At 40.7% G+C, this 27,171-nt stretch overlaps 3 protein-coding genes across 5 annotated transcripts; all 3 read right to left on the bottom strand.

The window, feature by feature from the left end:
* Positions 1–140: 140 nt before the first annotated feature.
* ssr2 (signal sequence receptor, beta) lies at positions 141–4,590 on the bottom strand. The gene is made up of 6 exons (XM_067412086.1): positions 4,495–4,590; positions 3,313–3,470; positions 2,629–2,727; positions 2,284–2,392; positions 766–843; positions 141–657 (listed from the first exon to the last, which is right to left on the bottom strand). Exons 2-6 carry the CDS (start codon positions 3,468–3,470, stop codon positions 547–549), a joined length of 555 nt encoding a protein of 184 aa, XP_067268187.1. The 5' UTR covers positions 4,495–4,590; the 3' UTR covers positions 141–546.
* LOC137037792 (interferon-inducible GTPase 5-like) lies at positions 4,518–11,386 on the bottom strand. 2 transcript variants are annotated; one of them, XM_067412085.1, is made up of 6 exons: positions 11,298–11,386; positions 10,902–10,979; positions 9,490–10,057; positions 8,810–9,282; positions 8,318–8,381; positions 4,518–4,654 (listed from the first exon to the last, which is right to left on the bottom strand). In XM_067412085.1, exons 3-5 carry the CDS (start codon positions 10,055–10,057, stop codon positions 8,334–8,336), a joined length of 1,089 nt encoding a protein of 362 aa, XP_067268186.1. In that variant the 5' UTR covers positions 10,902–10,979; positions 11,298–11,386; the 3' UTR covers positions 4,518–4,654; positions 8,318–8,333. The 2 variants fall into 2 exon arrangements, with proteins under 2 accessions (XP_067268186.1, XP_067268185.1); XM_067412084.1 differs by lacking the exons at positions 4,518–4,654; positions 8,318–8,381 and having other exon boundaries at positions 8,605–9,282.
* A 732-nt stretch (positions 11,387–12,118) lies between these two features.
* Positions 12,119–17,414, bottom strand: LOC137037555 (interferon-inducible GTPase 5-like). 2 transcript variants are annotated; one of them, XM_067411614.1, is made up of 4 exons: positions 17,068–17,414; positions 16,671–16,770; positions 13,622–14,189; positions 12,119–13,411 (listed from the first exon to the last, which is right to left on the bottom strand). In XM_067411614.1, exons 3-4 carry the CDS (start codon positions 14,187–14,189, stop codon positions 12,783–12,785), a joined length of 1,197 nt encoding a protein of 398 aa, XP_067267715.1. In that variant the 5' UTR covers positions 16,671–16,770; positions 17,068–17,414; the 3' UTR covers positions 12,119–12,782. The 2 variants fall into 2 exon arrangements, with proteins under 2 accessions (XP_067267715.1, XP_067267716.1); XM_067411615.1 differs by lacking the exon at positions 17,068–17,414 and adding an exon at positions 16,896–17,025.
* Between the last annotated feature and the right edge of the window lie 9,757 nt (positions 17,415–27,171).

Genomic DNA, 27,171 nt, shown 5'->3' with positions numbered 1-27,171 from the left:
CAACCCAGTGTTTGATGATAGCCTCAAGTGTGTTTTTGACCAATGACATTCCCATAAAAGACCAAAAATACACCAACCACTGCATGAGGAAAAACATCACAGAACACCACAGATGAAAGTGAAGAGACACAATGAAAGCATCTCTGTAAAACCTTCTTTTATTTCCACAAACTAGCCCACCATTGATCATGAAGGACTGTACAGTTCTGTTTAGCATTTGAGCATCTGAGAATGGTTACAAAAAAAACAAAACAAAAACTAAGATGGTGCACCTAAGGCCATCATGGAATGGCCACTTTAATGTCAAAAGCAAATGTCAATGATCCTCCTACTTTATGCTTCAATCCCCAGATCGCTCCAAAAAATTATTTGATAAAGACCAACATCACTTAAAAACAGATTAAATCATTGACCATTTACCCCAATATGGGTAATTAATTTATTCAAAAACATCATTTTCAACCCACCCACCATAATTCACTTAACACCCCTCCCCCCACACTCACACAATGATCCCTGATCTGTTTTTGTCCTGTAATTGATATCTCAGTTCTTTTTGCTCTTCGGCGAGTCGTACTTCCTCTTGCTGGAGTACCACAGGAGCAGAGGAATGCCAATGGAGGGAAGGGTCATGACACCAAAAGCTGCCCAGTCCAACTATTAGAGAGAGAAAGAGAAAAGTTTACACTTACATATAACAGCACAGGATACATTGAAAGTCACTTTACTCCATTTTCCAAATCAAAGCATTGCTGAATCACTTACGTAATGTGGAGAAAAGCGCCTGTCAAACTCTCTCTGGGCCAGAATGCCTCCCTGACCTGGAGCACTTGTGTAACCAACCTAATAGAAGAGAAGAAAAGAATGACTTGGCTAACAACCAATGCAGTGTTTTGCAAATTTTTTATCTTTATTGGAATAATATATTTTACAGTATTAAATGTAACTTTAAAAGTTATGATATATATATATATAATGTATGTGTGTGTGTGTGTGTAAAGGTGTACATTTGCTGTCCCCTCAAAATAAATCAACACACAGCCATTAATGTCTAAACTGCTGGCCACAAAAGTGAGTATTGACCTTAGTATACTGTATTTATTTGTGTGTGTGTATGTAATATATATATATATATATTTTTGTTTTTTAACATAAAAAAAGTATTGTGCACAATATATATATAAAATGTTATCATACAATTTATTACCATCTAATATTATGGTGTAGTGGATCTAACTTATTGTAATCAATAAAATTAATGGACAGATTAATGCAGAAAGTTATTCAATGATAAAAAAATAAAAAAATAAATAAATAAACCTCACTGACGTAAAGGGTTAATTCACCCAAAAATGAAAGGTCTCTCATTAATTATTCACCCTCATGTCGTTCTACACCCGTAAGACCTTCGTTCATCTTCGGAACAAATTAAGATATTTTTTTGGATAAAATCCAATGGCTCACTGAGGCCTTCATTGCCAGCAACATACTTAACACTTACAAATGCCCAGAAAGGTAGTAAAAACATTTAAAACAGTTCATGTGACTACAGTGGTCCAACCTTAAGGTTATGAAGTGACAAGAATACTTTTTGTGCACCAAAAAAATAAAATAAAAAAATAAATAAAAAAAATTTATTCAACATCTAGTGATGGCCGATTTCAAAACACTGCTTCATGAAGCTTCACAAATCTTTTGTTTTGAATCAGTGGTTCGGAGTGTGTATCAAACTGCCAAAGTCACATGATTTCAGTAAATAAGGCTTCGTTCCATCGCAACGTTTAGAAATTTCAATGGTTCACGTGACTTTGGCAGTTTGATACATGCTTCAAACCACTGATTTCGAAACAAAAGATTTGTAAAGCTTCGAATGAACTTCATGAAGCAGTGTTTTGTCCATCACTAGATAGTCATTCTGTTTTTTTGGCACACAAAAGTATTCTCGTCACTTCATAACATTAATGTTGAACCATTGTAGCCACATGAACGGTTTAAAATACGTCTTTAGTAGCTTTCTGGGCGTTTGAAAGCGTTGATTAGCTTTCTGGCAATGCAGACCTTACTGAGTCCTCAGATTTTATCAAAAATATCTAAATTTGTGTTCCGAAGATGAACAAATCTTACAGGTGTGGAATTTTCATTTTTGGGTAAACTAGAAGATTATGTATAAAGCCACAAGCCAGGCCATTTTCATATTATTATGGCTAATTGAGGCACATTTATAAAAAAAAAAAAAAAATTCCTTACACTGGTACATGAAAGGTATCAGGAGACTCCACTTACCACAACCTGTCCACCTTCCTGTGCCAGGTAACTAACTGAAGCAGAAGTGAAATTGAAGTATCCAGCTTTCAGTGGCCGCAGAACCACTGTGTGAGAAACATTACTGGCACTATAGAGAGGAATAGTTAGGGAACATAATCTACTAAAGAGCAAAAGTAAATAAAGCATCCTGACTGTGCCACAGTTCTGATAATGTTAAGTGCTATCAGTAAAGACAGAAGTGATTGTATAAAGATTTAATGGGATTACTAACAGAGTGTAAAGTACTCAGAATATATTCTCACATATGAAAAGATCAAAACAGGATAGTAAACAGAACAGCTATTGCTTTTTGAAGGAGGATACGGAGCAATACGATCCCATTTCACATTGAGCATTCCTGAAACAATGCCGAAATCTTCAGGGGGGAAAGAGTCATCTGACAACTCGACCTCCAGTGCAGCACTAGGCAAAACAAACAAACAAAAAATTAAGTACAATAACGAACTAGATTATAAATCACCCCATTAGTCATCCCCATCTGTTCAAAACTGCCCTTAAAGGGTTAGTTCACCCAAAAATGAAAATTCTGTCATTTATTATTCACCCTCATGCCGTTCCACACCCGTAAGATCTTCGTTAATCTTCAGAACACAAATGAAGGTATTTTAGTTGAAATCCGATGGCTCAGTGAGGCCTGCACAGGGAGCAATGACATTTCCTCTCTCAAAATCCATTAATGTACTAAAAATCGGTTGAATCGGTTTATAATATTAATCACCAATCGTCGCTTTATAATATTAATATTGAGCCAATGTACTCACATGAACTGATTTAAATGCGTTTTTAGTACATTAATGGATCTTGAGAGAGGAAATGTCATTGCTCCCTATGCAGGCCTAACTGAGCCATCGGATTTTAACTAAAATATCGTAATTTGTGTTCCAAAGATGAACAAAGGTCTTACGGGTGTGGAACGGCATGAGAGTGAATAAGAATGAATTTTTGGGTGAAGTAACCCTTTAACCTCTGAGAGAAAGAGGACATTACCTGGTGCCCACATTGTAGATGTTGTATTGCAGAGTAAGATCTCGTCCCTCTACAGCGTATCGGTTCAACAGGGACTTAGATGCCAACAGACGAGCCCCTTCTTCTCCTGCCACCAGACCCATCACAGCAACCAGAGCAAATACACAGAACACCCTCATCTGTGGGGAAAATGGAGTATTTATTATACAAAACAGACCAACTGCTAATGGTATACAAGGGTAATAAACATTTAAACTTGCATAAAAAGACACTACAACTAAAATGCTGTCACTACATCTGTGTGTAGAGGTGGATAGAGAAACAGGGCAATTAAGAAGAATGAAGTCACTTGAGAAAACATCGATTTATACTCAGTCTTACAGTTGGTTGAGCTATAATAGACAGTGCAGACTTGGGTAAAGTTGGTTTTATATTCGCACATTCGGACATCCGTATTCAACAGCTTTGTTAATCACACTACATTGGACATTCACAAACCAAATATGCCATTAAAACAATACGTGCCTATTTTGATAGACTGTGAAAAATGTTGTAAGCTGACAATCGTTGGTTGTCAATATCATGTCGCTGCTTAAAATTCGCAAACATTCATTTACTGCACATTTATTGGAAAGTCTGAATTTATCAGAAGTCCGAATGTGCGAATATAAAACCAACTTTACCCAAGTACAGTGAACTCTGTAAGAGGCAACATCTGCATGCATGAAAGGATGAATGAATGAAATTTCCAAATAAAAGGCACATGTTGTCAAATAACGGTTCTATAATACAGAGATCTGTTCTGAAATATAATACATCTTTTAAAACAGACATATTTTAATATTTTTAAAATCAAGACAGTTCATTTTGTATGCTTACGTGTACAACACCAGTCACATACACAACCGCTACAAACTACTGAATTTCAGCGTCATTACTGTACTGAACTCGGCTAATGATATTTATTGCACTAGAATAAAACTATTAAAAGATTTCAATTAGTGGAATGATGAAATTCTTATACAATCATTTAAACAAGGTGACAAACTGTGATTACGTGTACGTTACTTCATATTCGTCTTGAGACTATTGTACAGACAACGTCGACTGTTTCCTTATATACATTCACAGACAAAATCGTTTTCATGCGTCATTCTCAGCATATATATTTTTTTAAACATAAAAATTTAGCAGCCACTTTACCTTCCTCCGCTGGTTTGAGCCTCAAAATTACGAAGACAGTTCAACGCACGCGCAGATGATTTCAGTCTTCCGCTAGCATGACGTGTCCACTGTGTGTACGGATAAACGCTGAATCCCACAGCGCCGCCTACTGCTCCGGGTGGAACTTTCAAAATAATTACTTGACGATAGCAGCAGAAAAAAAACTTTTATTAATACTTAAATCGTAAAAATGGACAAATAAAAGGAAATGTCTGTATATAAAGGAAAATAAAGGTATAAAAAATTGCATTTTAATTGTTTGTGTATGTATAGTACCCTAGATACATTTGTGTGAACACCATTGCGAAATAAACAGACAGATGTGGGTCAAGAGCTACCCAAACTAAGTTACTAAATACATGTACATGTAAGTAAAGAGAAATTATACTGTGTTCTCAAACAATCTGCCAAAACCTCCAGATTAGGGAAACATCCAAACATAAATCAACACAACAAGTAAGGTACAACATATGTAGGCCTAACTGTAGTTTCCTTTTTTACCAAACTTAACAATAGTTAATAATGTTTTATCAATTTTCAGATTTATGATATAAATATACATCATAAATGTCTTTTTGTCAGTTTTGCATAGGTTGGCCTATAATTGGCCGGAAAGGTTTTTCAACTAAAAACGTAAAACTTTTTATGTTTTGGCCATTCATTTACACAACAACGGTGTGCAAGTTTTTGAAACCAATTCCATTATCGTCTCCATGTAAACTACAAAAACGTGAATTTGTGAAAACAGTGCTGTTATGTGCATGTATTACTTGTTCAGTCTTGTAGTGTTTCAGCTGTGATAAAGTATGCAAACGCAGCATGAGCATCACTATAGGAAGCAGAAAGTGTCCAGATTCACGTCTCCGTTTTCAGCTCCTCCCTGACTGCAAGCGGCTACTGCAGAGTACATCCAGTACATCTTACATCCAGCCGCAGCTAATGTCGAACACATCTATTGGTTGTTTTAGTCATGTTACTTTGTTGTGTATTGGATTTACAGTGCTCAGCGTAAATGAGTACACCCCCTTTGAAAAGTAACATTTTAAAACAATATCTCAATGAACACCAAAACATTTTCCAAAATGTTGACAAGACCAAGTTTGCAACATCTATCTTTTCCATTCTCTAAGAATGACCTCTTTTAGAGACTGGATGCTGAATGGAGAGTGATGCTTAACTTGTCTCTTCAGAATTCCCCATAGGTGTTCGATTGGGTTCAGATCAGGAGCCACTGAATCACTTTCACCCTGTTCTTCTTCAGAAATCCAACAGTGGCCTTAGATGTGTATGGAGTGATGGTAGCATCTTCTCTTTCAGTATAGAGCAGTACATCAGTGAATTCATGATGCCATCAATGAAATGCAGCTCCCTGACATCAGCAGCACTCATGCAGCCCCACACAAGGACACTGACACCACCATGTTTCACTGTAGGCACCATGCATTTTTCTTTGTGTTCCTCACCTTGGTGACGCCATACAGTTTTAAAGCCATCCGTTCCAAAAACATTTATCTTGCTCTCATCTCTCCAGAGTATAGAGTCCCAGTAGTCTTCATCTTTGACAGCATGGGCCCTGGCAAACTCTAGGTGGGCTGCCTGGGCTTTAGGAAAGGCTTCTTTCGAGGACGGCACTCGTGCATGCCATTCCTCTGCAATGTACGCCGTATTGTGTCATGGGAAATAGTCACCATAGTTTGGCTTTCTACTTCTTTAGATAACTGCAGTGAACTTGCATGCCGATTTTCTTCAACCCTTCTCATCAAAAGATGCTCCTGTCGAGGTGTTAACTTCTGTGAACGACCTGGACGTCTCTGTGAGATGTTGCAGTTCCATCTTTTTTTATTCTGACTGATAAGTAAAGCTTTGCTGATCTTCTTGTAGCCTTCACCTTTCTGGTGTAAAGAAATTATTTTCTTTCTCAGGTATTGTGACATTTCTCTTCCATTTGGTGCCATTGCTGACAGCATGAAATGGGAAGGGGTTTTAACACACTTTTATAGTCAACTGTCTGCTGGACACCTGTGTAATGAATAATTAGTCTCACCTGTGGTTGAATTCTTGTTAAATTAGACATTTGTAGTCTAAAATTTAGCTTTTCTCCAGAGATTTTCAGTGTGGTGTACTCATTTTTGCATCACCCTAATTTGAGTAAAACTGAAAATTTTGTTCTCTAAGTTATATTATTAACCTTACTTTCATGTTATAAGTTAAATAGATTTAGTACCCACCGTGCCAGATTGTTTCCACCTCCCCGACTGTTTGTCAGGATTTATTCACATCATGTCTACCAAGCCAGGGCCTGTTCATGTCATGTCTACCAAGTCAGAGCCCTCATCCATCATGTCTGCCATGCCAAAGTGTCATCACGTCATGGCCGTCACCACAGAGCCTCTTCACGACATGGCCGTCACTCCAGAGCCTCTACACAACATGTCCTTCATCCCAGAGCCTCTTTACGACATGGCCACCACTCAAAAGCCTCTTCATGACATGGCCGTCAATCCAGAGCCTCCTCATGACATGGCTGTCACTCAAGAGCCTCTTCACGACATGGCCGTCACTCCAGAGCCTCTACACAACATGGCCTTCATCCCAGAGCCTCTTTACGACATGGCCACCACTCAAAAGCCTCTTAATGACATGGCCGTCACTCCAGAGCCTCCTCATGACATGGCCGTCACTCCAGAGCCTCTTCATGACATGGCCGCCACTCAAGAGCCTCTTCATGACATGGACATCACTCCAGAGGCTCTTCACGACATGGCCTTCATCCCAGAGCCTCTTTACGACATGGCATCACTCAAAAGCCTCTTCACGACATGGCCGTCACTCCAGAGCCTCCTCATGACATGGCTGCCACTCCAGAGTCTCTTCATGACATGGCTGCCACTCCAGAGCCTCTTCATGACATGACTGTCACTCAAGAACCTCTTCACAACATGGCTGCCTTGCCAGAGCCTTCAGCCAAGATGGCCGCCACGCCTGACTCAACAGCCAAGATGGCCGCCACGCCAGAGTCATCAGCCAAGATGCCCATCACGCCTGAGCCCTCAGCCAAGATGGCAGCCATGCCACAGTCATCAGCCAAAATGGCTGCCACGCCAGAGTTTCCAGCTGTCATGGATATTAGGCCAGCCAATATGGGTATTACAGTGTTCAACCATCATGGATGTCACATCAGTGTTCCCAGTCATCATGAACATTTCACATGAAGTCAGTGAGGCTGTTCCTAGGTGTTCAAGACTGGCTTTAAATGGCGATGGCCATCACGTGTGTTTGGGCCACATACTGCTCAAACATAATCTCAAACATCAACCCTTGAACCTGCTCCAGAACCCACTTCAGCTCACGAAACTGCTCCAGAGCCTGCTTCAGCCCAAGAGTCTGCTCCAGAGACTGCTTCAGCCCAAGAGTCTGCTCCAGAGACTGCTTCAACCCCTGAGTCCTCCAGTGCTCAGTTCTCCCATTGCTCCATGGCCCTGGTCCAGGTTCACCACTGCACCATGTCCCTCTTCTCCATGGTCCTGTTATGTGATTTCCCTGTTCCTATATGTAATCTTGCCATGTGTTCCCCTTGTGAATGTGTCATGTTGTCATTGGTTGTTTTAGTCATGTGTTCCCCAAGTTCATGCATTTAAAGCCTATTGTTTTCCATGTTACTTTTTCGTGTATTGGATTTATGTAACCCTGCTATTGGTGAGTGTTTTGGTCAAGTCTGCTCATGTTCCAGTCAAGTCTTTGTTTTGTATTTGCTCACTTTGGATTATATAGTAAAAAAAAGCACATGGGTTCTTCAACTCACCTTCAGTGGACTATTGTTACAGCATCCTAAGTGTAGCAGTGGCAACAGAGGTGATGTTGCAGCACTATTTGTCCAAGGGGAAAGTAAAGTAAAAGGAAGAGAGGGTCAAAACCAAATGTATTACATTTAATACATTTATTACAGTTGACAATAAGAAATGCAAAATGAAAAGAAATGCAATATTATGTTTATTGTACTAACATAAATTTACTACATCTAAAATAATAATAAAAAAAAAAAAACAGTTACTTATTTTGCCAAACAAGCAGTACTTCCCCCCCCTCAAATGTAAGTTTGAATAAAAGCAACAGTAAATTTCTATCCTGACACGTTCTGTTACACAGCAGTTTCCACTGAAGCCATTAATACATTTTTGGCATCTTCTGCTATGTCATTCAGAGCTTTTTTCAGCATTGTTGAGACTGTCATATAGGACATTCCTCCTGCCATCAAAGAGCCAAGAATGGGTATGAGGCTCACAACATACTCAACTGCATTTTCAGCCATAGCCAGGGATGCAGTACCCAGTAAAGATAATATTGAAGCTGGGTTTATCCCACCACGCAGTGGCGACTTCATCAGACTCTTCAGTTCCTCAATGGTCTTCCCAGATTTCTCACAAAGCTTCTGTAGAGATGGATCATCCAGACCAAAGGTATTGTAGTACATTTCAGTCTCTTTTTTGACAATGGCTAAATCCACAGCAACTGAAAGACCAGGAAGAGGAACTGTAGCCACACAAGCAGACAGCAAAGCTACTTTTCCAATATTTGCCTCTAAAGCTTTCTTCTTTTTCTCATTAATCTCCAGTGTAATATTCGGCAAAGCCAACAGCAGCACATGTCTCTTATGCTGTGGAAGCTCTTTCTCCATCCTCTCCTGAAGCTGATTTAAATCATACTTGCCGAGCTCAAAGCTAGAGATCAAGAACACGACAGCATCCTCTATACCAATCTTTCTCAGCCCTATACAGAAACAAGAATGGGCATCATGAAATAAGTCATATTTTATAATAATAATTATTATTATTTCTAAATAGGCTATGTATCATTTTCAATATAATCCTTTATTGTTGTTTTTACATTAGTAAACTATATTTGTTCAATGTGAAAACACAACATCTTAAACATTTTCTTGTTCAAATTATTGTCATAACAAACTTAATAACTAACCATTTTTACAATCCTCTCGGATGGTATCCAGTGTCTTTTTCTGGTCAAAGTTCTTCTTCCTCTTCTCAGCATCAATGCATGAGTCAATCTTAGAACGAACAAAATAAAACTTTTTCCCCATATTCTTGATCTCTTTGGCCAGCTGAGTGTGGCATTCTCTGAACCGATCCGAAGCAATGATGATGAAAAAATCATAGCATTCAAACTGAACCAGTTCAAGATACTCATCGGCTTTGAAGTTTGGTGTTCCAATTCCAGGAAGATCCCACACTTTCACATTTTTGTATTTTGGGTGAAGGTAAACTTCAGGCTCCATAGTGGTTTCTACTGGGCCAGTTTTAGCAGAGTCCTCTTCTTCATCCCCTAAACCCCTGAAAGCATTGACAAACGTGGACTTTCCAGAACCTGACTCTCCCGACACACCAATGTTAAGTTCTACAAGATCTTGCTTTTTGAGGTATTCTTTTATTGTGTTTATTGCTGATGGGAGATCCTGAGTAGATATTGAATCTTTAATATCCTTCAGGTCCTCCTGAGTTATTATACAGAAATCTTCAAATGTAGACATCTAAAAAAGAACCGTCAAGTTCAACAGTGTTATAAAAAGAAACTGTCGAAAATATTTGTTGCGTAAAACAACAGCTTAAGATGTCAGTGCCACAATTATGTTCAGTTAGTTTCATTTTCATGAACTCTTTTGTTTGTTTATCTTCAGTCTCCTGTCTCCATTGTTCTCAGTTTTCTGCCACTTGTATCCTAGGTTACTCTTTACGTTCTAGTTTCTCACTATGGTTACTATCAGTTCCCTCTTTTGTAACACCTGTGTTTATCCAGTAATCTGTGTTTCAAACAGGATATGCTGCTTACCTACACCCCTTTGCTGAACCGTGACAGACAGTCCCTTTCTGTGTGTTGGGCCATTTTAGCTGAAACTTAAAGGCCCGGTTTCACAGGTGGGGCTTAGATTAAACCAGGATTAGTCCTTTGTTCAATACTAGGGCATTTAAGTAGCTTTTATAAACGTGCCTTAGAAAAATTTTAGGATATGTAAGTGCAAGTTGCTTTCAGTTAAGACATGCATTTTATTCATGGGACTAGGCTTAAGCCTTCTGTGAAACCGGGGGAAAGTCCCATTTTATCTGATGGGAGGTCCTATAGTCAAGACGTGATTCATGAAACCATTCTTTTCAAACCAATACACTCATTTTAAGTTTCGTAAAAGATTTGCCATGCACACTTTTCAATAAGGGGTATTGTGCTCATGCAAAGTAAACTTGTAGACATCACAGGAGTCAATCTTAAATCTTAAATGCAAAAACAAAAAAGTAAAAAAAAAAAAAATTAATAGGTGTGGTTTGAAAACTGAACTCTAAAGCATTACACAGACCCTCTTATATTTTTTTCAATCTCACCGTTATGTTTCAGAGCACGAGACACAGGAAGAACTTAGACCAAGAATAGGGGGGCTGTTGTTTCCTTCGTGAAATTTACTGTTGTAAAGAAAAGTTTGAAGTACATTTCAATCAAGGAGTGCAAATTAATACATGAATTCATCTTATAATGTATAACCTTATTGATTCATCAGGCATTTTCAATGTAACATTTGTTTCTCAACAATGTTTCTCAAATGGATTTTACATTATAGCACTGAAGGAGACTTTAAATAAATATATACCAGATATTTGTTTTTATTTTGCTGCCTCATGCTAAATGTGAGAGGATAGCACAAGAATTCTGAACATTTCATTTTAAACAAGAAATACATTACTGTCAAAAGTTTTGAAAAGTTCTATAAACATCTTTCTTACCAAAATCTTCTGAATAATCCACAGAGCAAGAACACACTGACAGCAAATCTGAAGTGAAGATCTGAAATGAAGCCTGTAACTGTGCAGACCTAATAACTTTTACTCTGGACATAAATCAAAAGCAGTGTGAGATCCACCCAAAAAAAAAAAAAAAAAAAAAACTTTCACTTTCACTGCTAAATCACCGTAGTAACAAGAGTCACAGTGACGTAAATATTTACCTGGAGTTCATTTGTTGAAATTTGTGCATTAACACCCAGCGGCGTTGATAGACCCATATAACTGCCCAACCACCCAAATAATTATACTTAGATTCAATAAAGATTCATAAACATTTGTACATCTCTAAAGTTGTTCATATGTAAATAGTCATTTTAGATGTTGTCAACATATGTCAATATGTTTCGAGGTCTACGGAAATTAGGTTGAACACCACTTGACAAGCAAATACTCAAAATTACATGAAATAAACTCCTTAGCCCTTATAATATATATATTTAAATTTTATTTTAATTGAACTTTTTTTTTTTACTTTTCTATTTTGGAAACTGACTGGGGTGGATATCTGCATTAATTGAGGCTTAAAATAGGATGGTATGTTTATTCAGAGCTGCATCAACCTTCTTTTTTGTTTCTTGAAGGGAAACTATGAATTAATTGTGAAGAAAGTAGACTTGCAAATACACACAAGGTCATGTGGCATATAACACACAAGAACAATCAGAAAAACTCCTTAGAGTCCTTGATAAATATTTACAAATAAACAAACATTTAGTTTAAAATAAAATAACTTTATTTAAAGTTAGTATTTGGCTGATTAGAGTATGACAGATTATTCAACTGTTCTGTAACTTGTTTATGAAAAAGTTCAATGAGAATAAGGAGTGTCAGGAGAGTGTACACACCCAGGTTTGAAGTTAATCTCAAAGGGCAAAATGTTTTTACCATAGTAAGGAGACGAGACTTTAAGAATGTTTGACATATGCATCCAAATACACACAAGCAAATCATTCTTTTGAAAACAAAATAATGAAAAAGGCCAAATTAAAGTAATGTGCAATGAGCAATGTAAGGGAAACCCAGACTCAAGGATAAAGTTTGAACCCAGATGGAGGTATTTATTCAACACTTTATGAGATAAATAACAACAATAATTGTAGTGCAGAGACACTGGATGACTGAATAACTATGAATTATGAAATGTAAACGAAAAAGAAGAGAGAACCAAAAGAAATCTATCAGGCAAGACACTGATAAATGATGTAAAGAATTGTCAATTTTGAGCAAATATACATTTGGAGAAATAACTTTTATTTGCAAAGGTATTATTCTAGCAAATCTTACACATTTAATCACATGTCTGTATTTTATAGTACCTCAAATGTAAGCTGCTTTGGATAAAAGCAACAGATAATGTAAACTTGAAATCTATATCATAAATGTCTATTAGATTTTGTATTAAATTTTGCATATTCTTGTCATTTTCTACACTTCAGTCTCCAGTGAAGCCATCAGCACGTTCCTAGCATCATCGGCAATGTCATACAGAGCTCTCTTCAGCATTCTTGAGACAGTCAGATAAGACAGTCCTCCTGCCACCACACTGCCAATAATGGGAATGAAGCTCATAAGTAACTCAACAGCATCTTCTGATATAAGAAAAGACGCAGCACCGAGCAAGGTTAATATTGAACTTGTGTTTATCCCTTGATGCAGAGGAGACTTCATCAGACTCTTCAGTTCCTCTACAGTTTTCCCAGATCTTTCACAGAGCTTCTGCAGGGATGGATCATCCAGACCAAACACACTGTAGTACTTTCTCAGCTCATCTGCTATGATGGCTATATCTGCAGTGATCGAAAGACCAGGAAGAGGAATAACAGCTACACAAGCAGACAGGAAAGCAACTTTTCCAATGTTTTCCTCTAGAGCTTTCTTCTTTTTCTCATTAATCTCCAGTGTAATATTCGGCAAAGCCAACATCAGCACACGTCTCTTATGCTGTGGAAGCTCTTTCTCCATCCTCTCCTGAAGCTGATTTAAATCATACTTGCCGAGCTCCCAACCAGAGATCAGGAACACGACAGGATCCTCTATACCGATCCTTCTCAGCCCTAGACAGAAACAGGATAGGGCATCATGAAATATATAAAAAATAAAGGATTACTATACATTATTTTATAATAATAAATGTATAAATAATATAGGCTAATAAATAATTATCAGTCTAATTAAAAACATCATTGTTTTTACTGGTTCAATACAATAATCATAAAGATAACATCTAAATCTCATTGTTGCTAATGTGAACTGAATAAACTAACCATTTTTACAATCCTCTCGGATGGTATCCAGAGTCTTTTTCTGATCAAAGTTCTTCTTCCTCTTCTCAGCAGTAATACAAAGGTCAACCTTGGAACGAACAAAATAAAACTTTTTCCCCATTCTCATGATCTCTTTGGCCAGCTGAGTGTGGCATTCTCTGAACCGATCCGAAGCAATGATGATGAAAAAATCATAGCGTTCAAACTGAACCAGTTCAAGATACTCATCGGCTTTGAAGTTTGGTGTTCCAATTCCAGGAAGATCCCACACTTTCACATTTTTGTATTTTGGGTGAAGGTAAGCTTCAGGCTCCATAGTGGTTTCTACTGGGCCAGTTTCAGCAGAGCCTTCGTCTTCATCCCCTAAACCCCTGAAAGCATTGACAAACGTGGACTTTCCAGAACCTGACTCTCCCGTCACACCAATGTTAAGTTCTACAAGATCTTGCTGTTTGAGGTATTCTTTTATTGTGTTTATCGCTGATGGGAGATCCTGAGTAGATATTGAATCTTTAATATCCTCCAGGTCCTCCTGAGTTATTATACAATAATCTTCAAATGTAGACATCTAAAAAAGAATCATGTCACATGTTATAAAAAAAGTGAAGTTAATGTGGAAAATATGGGGGGAGGGGTGGATGCAACATGCAATGAGTATGTTTTTTCTGGAAATGTACATTCCATAAAGCCTACAAAAACAAACAATAATAACAGAAAATACATTGATGAGCCAAAACACTGCGATCAGTCCAGGTGAAGCGAATATCGTTTATCTCCTAACAAAGCTATGTCTGGGTAGAAAAGATGCACTCTATAAAAAACACTGGGTTTTAAACAACCCAATTTGGGTTGTTTATAAATGTGTGTTGGCAGTGTGTATACACAACCACCCTATAATGATAAAAATCCAACCACTCTTTTTTTTTTTAAATCCCCACAAATCATAAGCAGTCTCTCGAAACAAGCAGATTCCAGATCCCTGGCAGTGTGACGTTAGCCACAGGCCCCGCCCACGAATGTTGACAGACACTGCCGTTTTAACATAGAACCGCCCTGAGCGAGTACACAGTCCGCCATTGCTGCACTGATGATAATGTCTCCCAAGAGTTTTAGGTGTTCTGTAGCTGGATGGATTAATCCACATATCTCTCTCCATTTACTCCTGAAATCTGAGCCACTGAAGACGAGGTGGATTAATTTTGTTTTCGAAGAAAATGCTCTCTCAACTCTACTTTTTGTGTCTGCGCGAATCAATTCACACCTGACTTCTTTGTGAACGAATGTCAATACAAAGGGACAATACAAAACAGAAGTTGTGTTCATACTTCATTTTAAATACATATTGCCTACATTTATGCTTGTTTAACAAATATTAGAAGTAAAAATTAAACATTTAGAAGTTATTCAAGTGTAATCGACCAGTCTCTGTTGTCCTGGCACCGTAACGGCTCTGCATCTCATGCCAGATATGGCTCGCTTTTGGCGGGGAAACTGCTAACTTGATCGCCGCCCTGTGTTTCACTTGTAGCTGAAATATGCTGTGACTGACCCCATAACCGGTCCATGAATAATCAGTGTACAATTCTGAGAACATATTTTAACATCCTCCTAAGTATTTATATTCTGTATATTTTTTAATAAAATCATAAAATTTGTGTTTAACCTAGGACTTGGGAGTGTGATGCTCAGGGAAATGTTCTGCTGGGAAAACTTGGGTCCGGCCATTCATGTGGATGTAAATTTCCATCACGCGAAAAGACGAATGCGACACTCGTTTAGGTGACTCGCATCGTGACTCACATCATATGTTGCTTTAAATAAAAATAAAAGAAATAACGAATTTTAGATAAAATAAAATGTACACAAACCTGTATTTTACCTAAGACATGCAACATTTTGGCAGAGCTGTACTGCTCTCTTCCTGGTCGCAAAAAACCTGTGGTAAATAACTCAACCCCTGGGTTGTTATGTCTGACCCAGGATCTGGGTAACACAAAAACTACCCAAAAACTGGAAAAAATAACCCCCAAAAAATGACCCAAAAGGCTCAACCTAGGAATTGGTAGTGTAATGCTCTGGGAAATGTTCTGCTGGGAAAACCTGGGTCCAGCCATTCATGTGGATATAATTTTGACACGTCACAGGTGCCACATGCCTAAACATTGTTGCAGACCATGTTCATGTCAATGGTGTTCCCTGGTGGAAGTCGCCTCTTTCAGCTTGGCCTGCCACACTGCACACATTGTTCAGGAATGGTTTGAGGAACAAGATGAAGAATTCAAGGTGTTGCCATGGCCTCCAGTCCAAATTCACCAGATCTCAATTCAAATGAGCATCGGTGGGATGTGCTGGACCACAAGTTTGAACATTGGCAGCTGCACCTAGCAATCTACAGGACTTGAAGGATCTGCTGCTAATGCCTTGGTGCCAGATACAGGACACCTGCAGGGGTCTTTTAGAGTCCACGCCTCGACAGGTCGGCGCTGTTTTGGCAGCACATGGAGGACCAACAGCAAATTAGGTAGCATATCACAATGTTTTGGCTCATTTGGGTATTTTTTGTTGTTATTTATATTTTTATTATCATTACTAAGGTTCATATGCATCTTCTCCCAACATGTCTGCATCTCATGTCACAGTTTAACGTATATTCTTCGGTAAAATCTTAACTGTTTTATTATTACATGCCCATTTCAGCTGAAACTCCCATTTTAACTGAGAGAAAGATTATATGCATCTTTTATTTTGTGATCATCAAGATATACATGAAACCTTACTTTCTGCATTGATTTTAAGTTTTGTTAAATAATTTGCCTTGCCCACTAGCAATATCAGTTGATTTATGGCAGTTGTTACTGTGGCAATAGCCTAGTTTAAACAGCTGATAGTTAAAACAGCTGATATTTAATCTTAACCTTTAACACTTTAGCTTTATCTGGTCCATTGATTGTACTTTTACCCTATTTCAGTTATGAGGCTACATTTAATCTGACTAAAAAGTACTAAATGAATGTAGGCTATATATCATGATAAGACTGAAAGATCTTACCTTTTTCAATCTCGCTTATAATTATCCGAGGACGAGACGCTGAAGAATTAATAGACCAAGAATAGGACTGCCGTTTCCTTCACAGAGGTGAAATTTACTTCTGTAAGAATAGAAGTTTGAAGTATATTCAATAAATCAAATAACTCTAATGTGAAACTTACTTGATTCGTTAAAGTATTTTTGGTGGTAGATTTGTTTGCTAAAAGAAGAAAAGTAGCTTCTCACAAATGCATTTCACAGCAGGATTTCACAGGTTTTATATACATTTGGGCTACATTCGATTATCGTTTTTATTCTGTCGGCTCACACTTGTGTACAGGCCTAAATAAAAGAGATTGCTGTGTCAACTAAAAATAGATATTGCAATAGAGACAAGTAGGCTGCATAGAATTCTTACCAAATTCTTCGCAGCAGTCAGTCCACACAGCAAGAATGCACTTGTTGAAATGAAAAACTAATTGCGCAAATCTAAACTTTTCCACCGGAAAGAAAACTGAACGACAGCAGAGCGAGATCCACACACACACCCAAAATACTTTCACTTTCACTGCTATAGGCTACATCGCCATAATGACAAGAGGCACGTCAATACTTATTTGGAGTTCATTTCATTTGCTGACATCTGCGCATTATCAACATTTACTAACATAAACACAACAAATCAGAAAGGTGTGTGTACAAAGCACGCAGAGGCGGTGCGGCAGCACGTCGCAGGAGCAGCAGAGCAGAGGCGGCAGAGCCGAGTCTATTTTGTTGCGCCGCTTACGCTGAATTAAAGGCACAGTGCTTTTTTTCTTTACAAGGTTAGGGTAGGTCATTCCTATGAATTCATACGAATTTGTCAACTCGTAAAATACAAAAAACGTATGAATTCGTACGAGTGAGGTCGTATGAATTTGTACGAATCAGCCACCTCGTAAAATACGGACGAATTGCCTTTGAGGTCGGGTTGGATGGATTAGCATAAAAAATAACAAATTTCACCATAAAATTATGTGAGTTGTATCGTGTTTCACAATCACCATATGACACTCAGCGCTGTGAAAAAATAAATAAAGTACACAAAAACACATCACTAGTTTTTGCCCAAACTTCAATGGCCTTTTTCCCCATTTCCCCCCAGAAATTCACCTTTTAATTCCTCAGAATTAAATGCAGCCAAAATCAACCAGACCAGTAAACACGGTCTGGATGAAAGGCCGGACAAGCGTCTAATTTCCCCAAAATCAGACGAGTAATTGTCATTTAATTCCTCAAATTTAAATGCAGCCAAATATCAACCAGACAAGTAAAAATGGTCTGCATAAGAGGCTGAATATAGTGTAGATTAATACAGACATCTAATTTCCCCCTAAACAGATGAGTAATTAACATTTAATTCCTCAATTAAATGTAGCCAAGTATCATACAGACATGTAAAAATAGTCTGGATGAGAGGCTGAATATAGTGTATTAATACAGACATCTAACTTCTGAAAAGTATTTACCATTTAATTCCTCAAAATTAGGGGAGGGAAAGAGGGTGGATTAGAACCTCGTTTAAACGTTTAAAAGTTCTACCAGCAGACCATTAAGTCAGATGAGCATTTTATGTAATTCTATGTATTTATTCACTGAAGTGAAATTCACCCTTTGCCAGAAGATTGATTGACAGATGATCTGACCAAACATGATGCAGTATTTGTCTAACAAACAAACCATACAGGAGAGTTAACTAATGTCGGTAAAAACGGTGTGTACTGATGTTAATTCATGTTTATTAGTAGTAGGAAGAGATGATCGGTTAATGTGCCGCTCGAACTGAAATGCAGTGATCTGTCACAACACATTAATAATGAGCTACAAAACGTATCTATTGTTTGAAAGCTGGGACTTTGTTTAATATCATAAGTAACCTGCTCTGTCTTGTCTGTCGACGTGTTGTCAGTCCTCTTTGCTCCAAGATGTAGCCTACTTCATTCTGTGAGAACATGATGTGTGGCGTGAGAGCGCCATGGCTTGTCCGACAAAGCAACAGTAAAGGTCTATGTGAATTTCAGGACTAACAATATTGTATTATAGTAGATGTAAGTTTCATTAAACATGACTTTGTTGATAAATTAATCTCATTGTACTACGTATAATGTCATTTCTGTAATTGTTGTTACCCCCGACCCACCCACTCACACAAACACACACACACACACACACACACACACACACACACACACACTCATGTCCAAGCTTAAAAATAAAGTTTAAAATAAGCACACCATCAGCTCCAACATGCACTGCACAGATGCAGGATGACGCTTTTTAAAATAAAGTTACGCCACTGCTTTCACTGCTATAGGCTACATCACCACAGTGACAACATAAATTGTATTCGGAGTTCGATGATTGTATTTCGATGTTTGTTTCACAACCAGATGAGCAACAGTGAAGCAGGTGAGTAGAAGGCAACTTTGCAAGTGTATCGTGATAATGAGAATGGTAATACTGTCCTTTTTGTTGTAGGCAAGTGGAGCTGGCAGTATGCTGAAATCCTGGAGCAGAGATGACGTTGAAGAACACACACGAAGACGGAGTACACGGAGGGAGAACGGGAAGCACGCTGGAGACAGGTAAGTAGTCGACTGGAGTCCTTAAAGTAAGCATTCAGGTAAGATCTGGATGCTAACGAGACCGGACAGTGAGTGTGTGTGTGTGAGAGTCCTTTATACTGTCGTTGATGAGGGTGATGATGAGGTGCAGGTGCGCGTGATCAGTATTTGGGTGAGGGAGTGCGCTGTGATTGGGTGACGGTGTAGCCTGGCGTGTCTGTGACATTAATAGTATAAATGCTGTTGAATAGACCTTTAAACTGTCACATTACATTTACATGTATAATAATAAAATATATTGCACTTTTCAGACATAAAATGCAGTTGAAAGTGCTTTACATAAAAATTATATAGTCCAATATCAACAGCATTATCACATTCAATAAAAATGTGCATCAAACATAAGTGACAAAAAAATTAATACAACACATACAGGATAAAATACTGAAACATATGAAGGACAAACATAAAAGTAAAAGTAGGCTAGGGTTGGATGGCTAAAAGGCTAAAAGTAGCAAGGCCACAAAGGATCCATCTGTTGTAGGCTACCCTTCATTTCACAGAAACGAAGGCCGCATTTGAATGAACCTTTGAGCTAGAACAGCCTTTGTTGTGCAACTGTGATGCATTTAGTCTTCGAATGTGTACTTTGAAAGATGCATTTCATTCAGCATCCATTTCATTCAATTAGTTGCATGTTAGGGATATAATTAATATGTACACTTCAGACAGATCCATAGATAGACCACAATGCAACATGATTCTGATATCACAGCAGATTGCGGTTAATTTGCTCTCACCCCACACAACTCTAGTGTATGAAATTGGGGTTATTTTGACATTTAACCACATAATACCTGTAGCTACCTTAAAACGACTGTGTTAGGTAAGAGTGATGGAAGACCAGGGCTGGATGCAGTTAACAGTCTTTAATGAATAAAGTAAATAGTCCACACAGAGTAACAAGAACACAAATCACTGGCATAAAACGGAGCCAGAACAGAAATAGCCAGACGACTGGATCAAAGGAAATCTGCAAACTTCCACGAGGACAGAGGCAGGGACCCCGAGATGCATTCAGCCAGTCAGAAATAGTGAAGACAGCAGTCAGGGTGAACAGCCAAGGGCGAGCGCAGAACAGGTACTCTGCAAACAGGCACAGCTGGATAATACACAGTCCAATGGCAGTATAACACACACAGCAAAATAATGACTTCACTCTTCTCGGATTAGACAGGACAGGACAGGTGAACAAACGTATCTTCACGATAGGTCATTGAATAATCCGACAACAAGACAGGGCAAGGAAGAGGGAATAAGAAGCAGAGACAATCAAGAGGGAAAAAGGGACAGGTGAGGAGAAGGGAATGAAAGGGGAACCAGCTGAAAGAGATAATGAGCAGAGAAGTGGAAGTGTGTGCGTGTGAGTGTGTGACCACAAGAGGGAGACAGAGAAAGAGGAAAAAAGGCCAGGATCATGACAGTACCCCTCACTCAACGAGCGCCCCCTGGCGCTCCCGAGGCCGACTGGCGAGACCGGAGGAAATCATTGATGAGTGAAGGATCCAGGACGTCCCGGGAGGGAACCCAGCTTCTCTCCTCAGGACCATACCCCTCCCAGTCGACAAGATACTGACAGCCGCGTCCCGACGGCGCATGTCGAGAATCCGGCGAACCCTGTAGATAGGGGTATCATCGACAAGACTTGGGACGCGGACCGGGCGAGAGGGAGGACGGATGACTGGTTTGATGCAAGAGACATGAAACATGGGATGAACCCGGCGTAAATTAGGCGGAAGGAGAAGCTTTACTGTGACAGGATTTATGATCTTTACAATGCAGAATGGTCCAACAAAGCGGGGAGACAATTTACGTGATTCAGACTGGAGAGGTAAATTTGAAGTGGATAACCACATTCTTTGGCCGCAAACGTAGCGAGGACTTCTAATTCTGCGCCTATTAGCCGTAACTGTCATGCGTCTTCTAGCTCGACAGAGAGCAGACTGCACTTTCTTCCAGGTGCGTTTGCAACGGCTTATAAAAGCTTGCACTGACGGAACATTAGATTCAGAGTCTTGGGACTCAAATAACGGAGGTTGATAGCCGAGACAGCAATGGAAGGGCGAAAGACCGGTAGCAGAGGAGGGAAGCGAATTATGGGCGTATTCGGCCCAGGATAGTTGTTGTGACCAGGACGCGGGATTCTGATGGGTGAGACTGCGAAGCATACGGGAGACAATCTGATTTGTCCGTTCTGCTTGATCGTTCGTTTGGGGATCTTGGCGGTTTCCTTGGCAGAGGGGAGCTTAGCGAGTGGAATAAAATGGGCCGATTTAGAAAAACGATCTACCATGGTCAAAATAACGGTGTTACCCTCCGAGAGAGGAAGTCCGGTGATAAAGTCGAGAGCTAAATGAGACCACGGTCGTGTAGGAACCGGTAACGGACAAAGTAGACCGGCCGGAGGGGAATTGCCAGCTTTAGTCTGCGCGCACGTATCGCAGGAGGCAATAAACCGTTGCACGTCTCGTTCTAAAGAAGACCACCAAAAGCGCTGACGGATGAAAGCGAGGGTGCCCCGGACGTCGGGATGGGCAGTCAATTTAGAGGTGTGTCCCCATTGAAGGACAGCGCGACGCGCGGATACAGGGACAAAAAGGAGCCCCTTAGGACAGTTGCGTGGGACTATGACTCGAGATAGAGAACGCTTAACCAGCCTCTCTATTCCCCAGACGGTCGTGCCAACAATATGACCCGGGGGAATAATCTCCTCGGGCTTAGAAGAAGAAGAGGAGTCAAAAAGACGAGAAAGCGCGTCAGGCTTGACGTTCTTGGTACCTGGGCGATACGAGATGGAAAAATCGAAACGGGTAAAGAATAGAGGCCAGCGGGCTTGACGAGCGTTTATAGTCTCTTGGCCTTGCGGATATATTCTAGATTTCGGTGATCTGTCCAGACAATGAAAGGAACGGGAGCTCCCTCAAGCCACTGTCGCCATTCACCTAACGCTAGACGGATGACGAGTAGTTCGCAGTTGCCCACGTCGTAATTGCGCTCAGCAGGAGAAAGACGGTGAGAGAAAAAAGCACAGGGGTGTATCCGTCCGTCAGCGGCGGACCGCCGGGAAAGAACGGCCCCAACCCGCACTTCAGAGGCATCGACCTCGACTATAAATTGTTTAGTGAAGTCAGGAGTAAGAAGAATAGGCGCGGTAGTAAAAAGGACTTGAGAACGTTAAACGCTGTCTGCGCAGATTCTGACCACCTAAACTGGGACTTGATTGAGGTCAGAGCTGTAAGAGGAGTGGCTACTTGACTGAAACCTCGTATAAAACGACGATAAAAATGCGCAAACCCGAGAAAACGTTGCAGCGCGAGGCGAGAGTCGGGCACGGGCCAATCAGTCACCGCCTGGACCTTGGCCGGGTCCATACCGATCCCCTCTGCTGAAATGACTGAACCTAGAAACGTAACTGAGGGGGCGTGGAAAGAGCATTTCTCTGCCTTTACATAAAGTCGATTCTCCAGTAGACGCTGGAGGACACGGCGAACATGTTTGACGTGCACCTGGAGTGATGGCGAAAAGATCAAAAGGTAGACGAACACAAAGACGTTGAGCATGTCCCGTAGGACGTCATTGACTACGGCTTGAAAGACCGTGGGGGCGTTTACCAATCCGAACGGAAGAACCCGGTATTCAAAGTGCCCTAGGGGCGTGTTAAACACGGTCTTCCATTCATCCCCCTCCCTTATGCGCACTAGGTGATAGGCGTTGCGTAAATCGAGCTTCGTGAAAATCTTAGCTCCCTGCAAGACTTCGAAGGCAGATGACATCAGTGGTAAAGGATAACGATTCTTGACAGTGATATCATTTAAACCCCGATAGTCTATGCAGGGACGCAGGGAACCGTCTTTCTTCTTAACAAAGAAAAAAACGGCTCCCGCTGGAGACGAGGAAGGAACGATGGTACCGGCGTTGAGCGAATCAGAAAGGTATCTCTCGGGCGCCTCCCGTTCGGGAGCGGATAACGAGTATAGTCTTCCCCGAGGGGGCGTTGTACCTGGGAGAAGATCTATACTACAGTCATACGGGCGATGAGGGGGGAGAGAAGTGGCCCGGGAACGGCTGAAGACCTCCCGCAAATCGTGATACTCCTCCGGGACTCCAGACAAATCACCTGGCTCTTCCTGAAAAACAGTTACGGACGAGACAGGGGGCACAGCAGAAGACAGACAATCAACATGACAAGACAGTTTCCAAGATAGAATAGAGCCCTCCGCCCAGTTAATCTGGGGGTTGTGGAGAACTAACCATGGGTGGCCTAAAACCACAGGAGTAAAAGGAGATTGAAAAATAAAAAAAGAAATAGTCTCTCTATGATTTCCTGAAACAGTGAAAGTCAACGGAGAAGTCCTTCTCTGTACCCTAGGAAGGGAACTGCCATCTAGGGCGAACAGGGGGGTGGAGTCTTGTAAATCTAAGAGGGGAATACCTTGTTCCAAAGCCCAAGCCTCGTCAACGAAGTTCCCCTCCACCCCCGAATCAAGCAATGCAGAGCAGGAAACTGACGATCCCGGCCAGCGGAGGTGTACGGGAAGGGAAGTGCAGGACTTAGACGGAGAGACCCGTGATGTAGCGCTCGCCAGTAACCCTCCGCCTACTGATGAGCGCTGGCTTTTACCGGGCACCTGGAGACAAAGTGATCAGCGGCAGCACAGTACACGCAAAGGCGATTCATAATCCTGCGTTGGCGTTCCTGTGAGGATATACGAAGACCCCCTAGCTGCATTGACTCGGGATCAGCAGCAGATGACAGAGGTGGCTGGGTCGCCGTGGAGGCGGGAAGTAACGAAGCCTCCATTCTGCGAGCCCTTCGTCGCATGTCGAAACGTCTTTCGATGCGGAGAGCTAGCTCGACAAGGGAATCAAAAGTGTCAGGAATCTCTCGAACAAGAACCTCATCCTTGATCTCAGAGTTAAGGCCCTCGAGAAAGCGGGCGATGAGTGCTGGGTTGTTCCATCCACTCGTTGTGGCCAGGGTACGGAACTCAACCGAAAAATCAGTGACTGACCTCTTTCCCTGGCGCAAGGTGGATAGGAGGCGGGATGCTTCGTGACCGTGTGCAGACCGGTCTCAAAGACTTGGATCATCTCCTCCTTAAAAAGAGAAAACTTGAAGATGCAGTCTACCTCTGCCTCCCAGTTCACTGCCGCCCACTCTCGAGCTCGTCCATTGAGAAGAGAAATCACATAAGCCACCTTCGATCGATCCTTGGCATAGGTGAACGGCTGGAGGGAAAAAACAACCTCACATTGGGTGAGGAAGGCTCGGCACTGCAAAGGCTCGCCAGAGTAGCACGGCGGGTTGTTAATACGTGGCTCAGAAGAGTCGTGCTGTCCAGCTGAAGCAGTGGTTTCATGACGGTAGTGATGGAACTGCTGGGTTAGATCCGAGAGCTGGGCGGTCAGGGAATCAACGGCACGTCTCGCGGCAGATAAATCCTCCTCATGTTTACCCAGCAGAACACCCTGGAGCTCTACCGCACTGTGAAGGGGGTTACCACTAGCCTGGTCCATCTCTGGTCGGATTATTCTGTTAGGTAAGAGTGATGGAAGACCAGGGCTGGATGCAGTTAACAGTCTTTAATGAATAAAGTAAATAGTCCTCACAGAGCAACAAGAACACAAATCACTGGCATAAAACGGAGCCAGAACAGAAATAGCCAGACGACTGGATCAAAGGAAATCTGCAAACTTCCACGAGGACAGAGGCAGGGACCCCGAGATTCATTCAGCCAGTCAGAAATAGTGAAGACAGCAGTCAGGGTGAACAGCCAAGGGTGAGCGTAGAACAGGTACTCTGCAAACAGGCACAGCTGGATAATACACAGTCCAATGGCAGTATAACACACACAGCAAAATAATGACTTCACTCTTCTCGGATTAGACAGGACAGGACAGGACCGGTGAACAAACGTATCTTCACGATAGGTCATTGAATAATCCGACAACAAGACAGGGCAAGGAAGAGGGAATAAGAAGCAGAGACAATCAAGAGGGAAAAAGGGACAGGTGAGGAGAAGGGAATGAAAGGGGAACCAGCTGAAAGAGATAATGAGCGGAGAAGTGGAAGTGTGTGCGTGTGAGTGTGTGACCACAAGAGGGAGACAGAGAAAGAGGAAAAAAGGCCAGGATCATGACAGACTGTTATAGTTTATTGTATTGCTATCATTTTTGTTTATGTAATTTTTTATATTTTCTCCAACAGCCCAAGCATACATACAGGCCTATAGAATGAACAAAAAATTCATAAGGGGAAAAGATTGTAAAAAATAAATCAGCTCCATTGCAGATTCCAATTGATCAAGGGCTTAGGGCAAACCACTTTTAATTTCACGTGTTCTGCTAGTAGTGGGCACTTGCACAATGTAAGCAATGGTGTAGCCTACATCCGAGTGAACGAGACGGAGAGAAGTTAGTGAGGGAAGAGCATAAAAAAAGAGAGATGCTAAATGACAGTTTTTTTTTAGATATTTTCAAACAGCCATTCAGATTTTTGTGTTCACTATGATGTTTATCAAACAACACCAAAGACTTTTATTTTTTAAATTTATTTTCAAACATTTGTTTTCACTTAAACATTTTAATCTGGACTAAAGTATTCCAGAAAGATATCTGAAAATGTTTTGATTATTATTACTTAAACTTAATGTCTAATGTTAAAGTTTGTTTTTACATTTATGCTCATTGGAAGCAGGGCTTCTTGGAAGTGACGCCAAATGGCGCGTCTCGCTGCATTGATTGATGTAGGCTACCCCGAGTTCACAGGTCGAATGTCTGACTTTGAGTCGCGTTCCAGGCGTTATTTCCAAGAACGATATGAAAATTCAAATTCTGAGCTGTTTGGAGCGCAGCATTTATAGTTGTGTTCTTTTGCACTTTAAACTGTTTTAAACATTTGTTTAACTTATACATTTTGTGTATTCTTCAAAAGTACTGTTATGTTTAAATTTATATGTGTTCGTTATATTATAAAAATACTAACTTGTTATTGCAACATAAAGCTTGAAATAGTTAAATAATAAGAAAATCTTTGGTAACACTTTCTATGAACCATGCTTATAATGAATTATAACTCCATTTATTCTTATTTATAAGCAAGTATTACTATTTTATAAACATATTTATAAAGACTTATTAAGACCTATACCACATTATAAGAACAGTTTCACATTAGTAGTCACATTTATATTATTTTTATAATTACTTATAAGTGTCACAGACACGCCAGGCTCTGCACTCCAGTCAGCCCTCAGTGGGCTGCACACACATCAGCTCCAGTTCTAGAGCCCGCTCCAGTCCATGAGTCCGCTCCAGAGCCCGCACCAGTTCATGAATCTGCTCCTGAGCTTGCTTCAATCTATGAGTTCATTCCTGAGTCCACCTCTGTCCATGAGTCCAGTCCAGTGTCTTTCTCAGTCCTAGAATCCAGCCTTGTGGTTGTTCCTGAGTTTCCTCTCTGCCTTGACACGACCATGGAGGTCATCCCTGAGTTTCCTGTCTGCCCTGAGATGACTATGGAGGTGGTCTCTGGGTTTCCTGTCTGCCTCGACATGACCGCAGAGGTCATACCTGAACTGTCCGTTTGTCTCGAGGCAACAGCAGAGGTTGTTCCTGAACTGTCTGCACTCCGCAACATGACCAGAGAGGACGTTCCAGTCAGAGTCCTGGAGGGCTTTTCTGAGCTCCCTGCCTGTACTGTCATGGCCCTAGTGGCCAATGTTAACCTCTCTGTGCTTCATGTTTCAGTTTCTCCTGTTCTGCTGTTGTGGTTGTCTGCTCCACCATGGGGGTCTTCAAAATATATTTAGCTGCCACTTGTAGTACACTATGGGTTCAAATGTACTATAAGTAGTGTC

Source organism: Chanodichthys erythropterus, chromosome 15, assembly GCF_024489055.1.
Source record: "Chanodichthys erythropterus isolate Z2021 chromosome 15, ASM2448905v1, whole genome shotgun sequence".
Classification (NCBI taxonomy): Eukaryota; Metazoa; Chordata; class Actinopteri; order Cypriniformes; family Xenocyprididae; genus Chanodichthys; species Chanodichthys erythropterus.
Note: the sequence above shows the minus strand (reverse complement) of the source record. Positions and strands in the feature narration are given on the sequence as shown.

What these genes read in the sequence shown, in the direction of transcription:
- ssr2 (XM_067412086.1), bottom strand. Translation starts at nt 3,470, where the DNA reads ATGAGGGTGTTCTGTGTATTTGCTCTGGTTGCTGTGATGGGTCTGGTG. An exon ending in AAATGGGATCGTATTGCTCC is followed by an intron (nt 2,393 to 2,628) that starts GTATCCTCCTTC and finishes TCCTCTCTATAG; the next exon opens with TGCCAGTAATGTTTCTCACA. An exon ending in AGGAAGGTGGACAGGTTGTG is followed by an intron (nt 844 to 2,283) that starts GTAAGTGGAGTC and finishes CTCTTCTATTAG; the next exon opens with GTTGGTTACACAAGTGCTCC.
- LOC137037792 (XM_067412084.1), bottom strand. Translation starts at nt 10,057, where the DNA reads ATGTCTACATTTGAAGATTTCTGTATAATAACTCAGGAGGACCTGAAG. An exon ending in CCGAGAGGATTGTAAAAATG is followed by an intron (nt 9,283 to 9,489) that starts GTTAGTTATTAA and finishes GTTTCTGTATAG; the next exon opens with GGCTGAGAAAGATTGGTATA.
- LOC137037555 (XM_067411614.1), bottom strand. Translation starts at nt 14,189, where the DNA reads ATGTCTACATTTGAAGATTATTGTATAATAACTCAGGAGGACCTGGAG. An exon ending in CCGAGAGGATTGTAAAAATG is followed by an intron (nt 13,412 to 13,621) that starts GTTAGTTTATTC and finishes GTTTCTGTCTAG; the next exon opens with GGCTGAGAAGGATCGGTATA.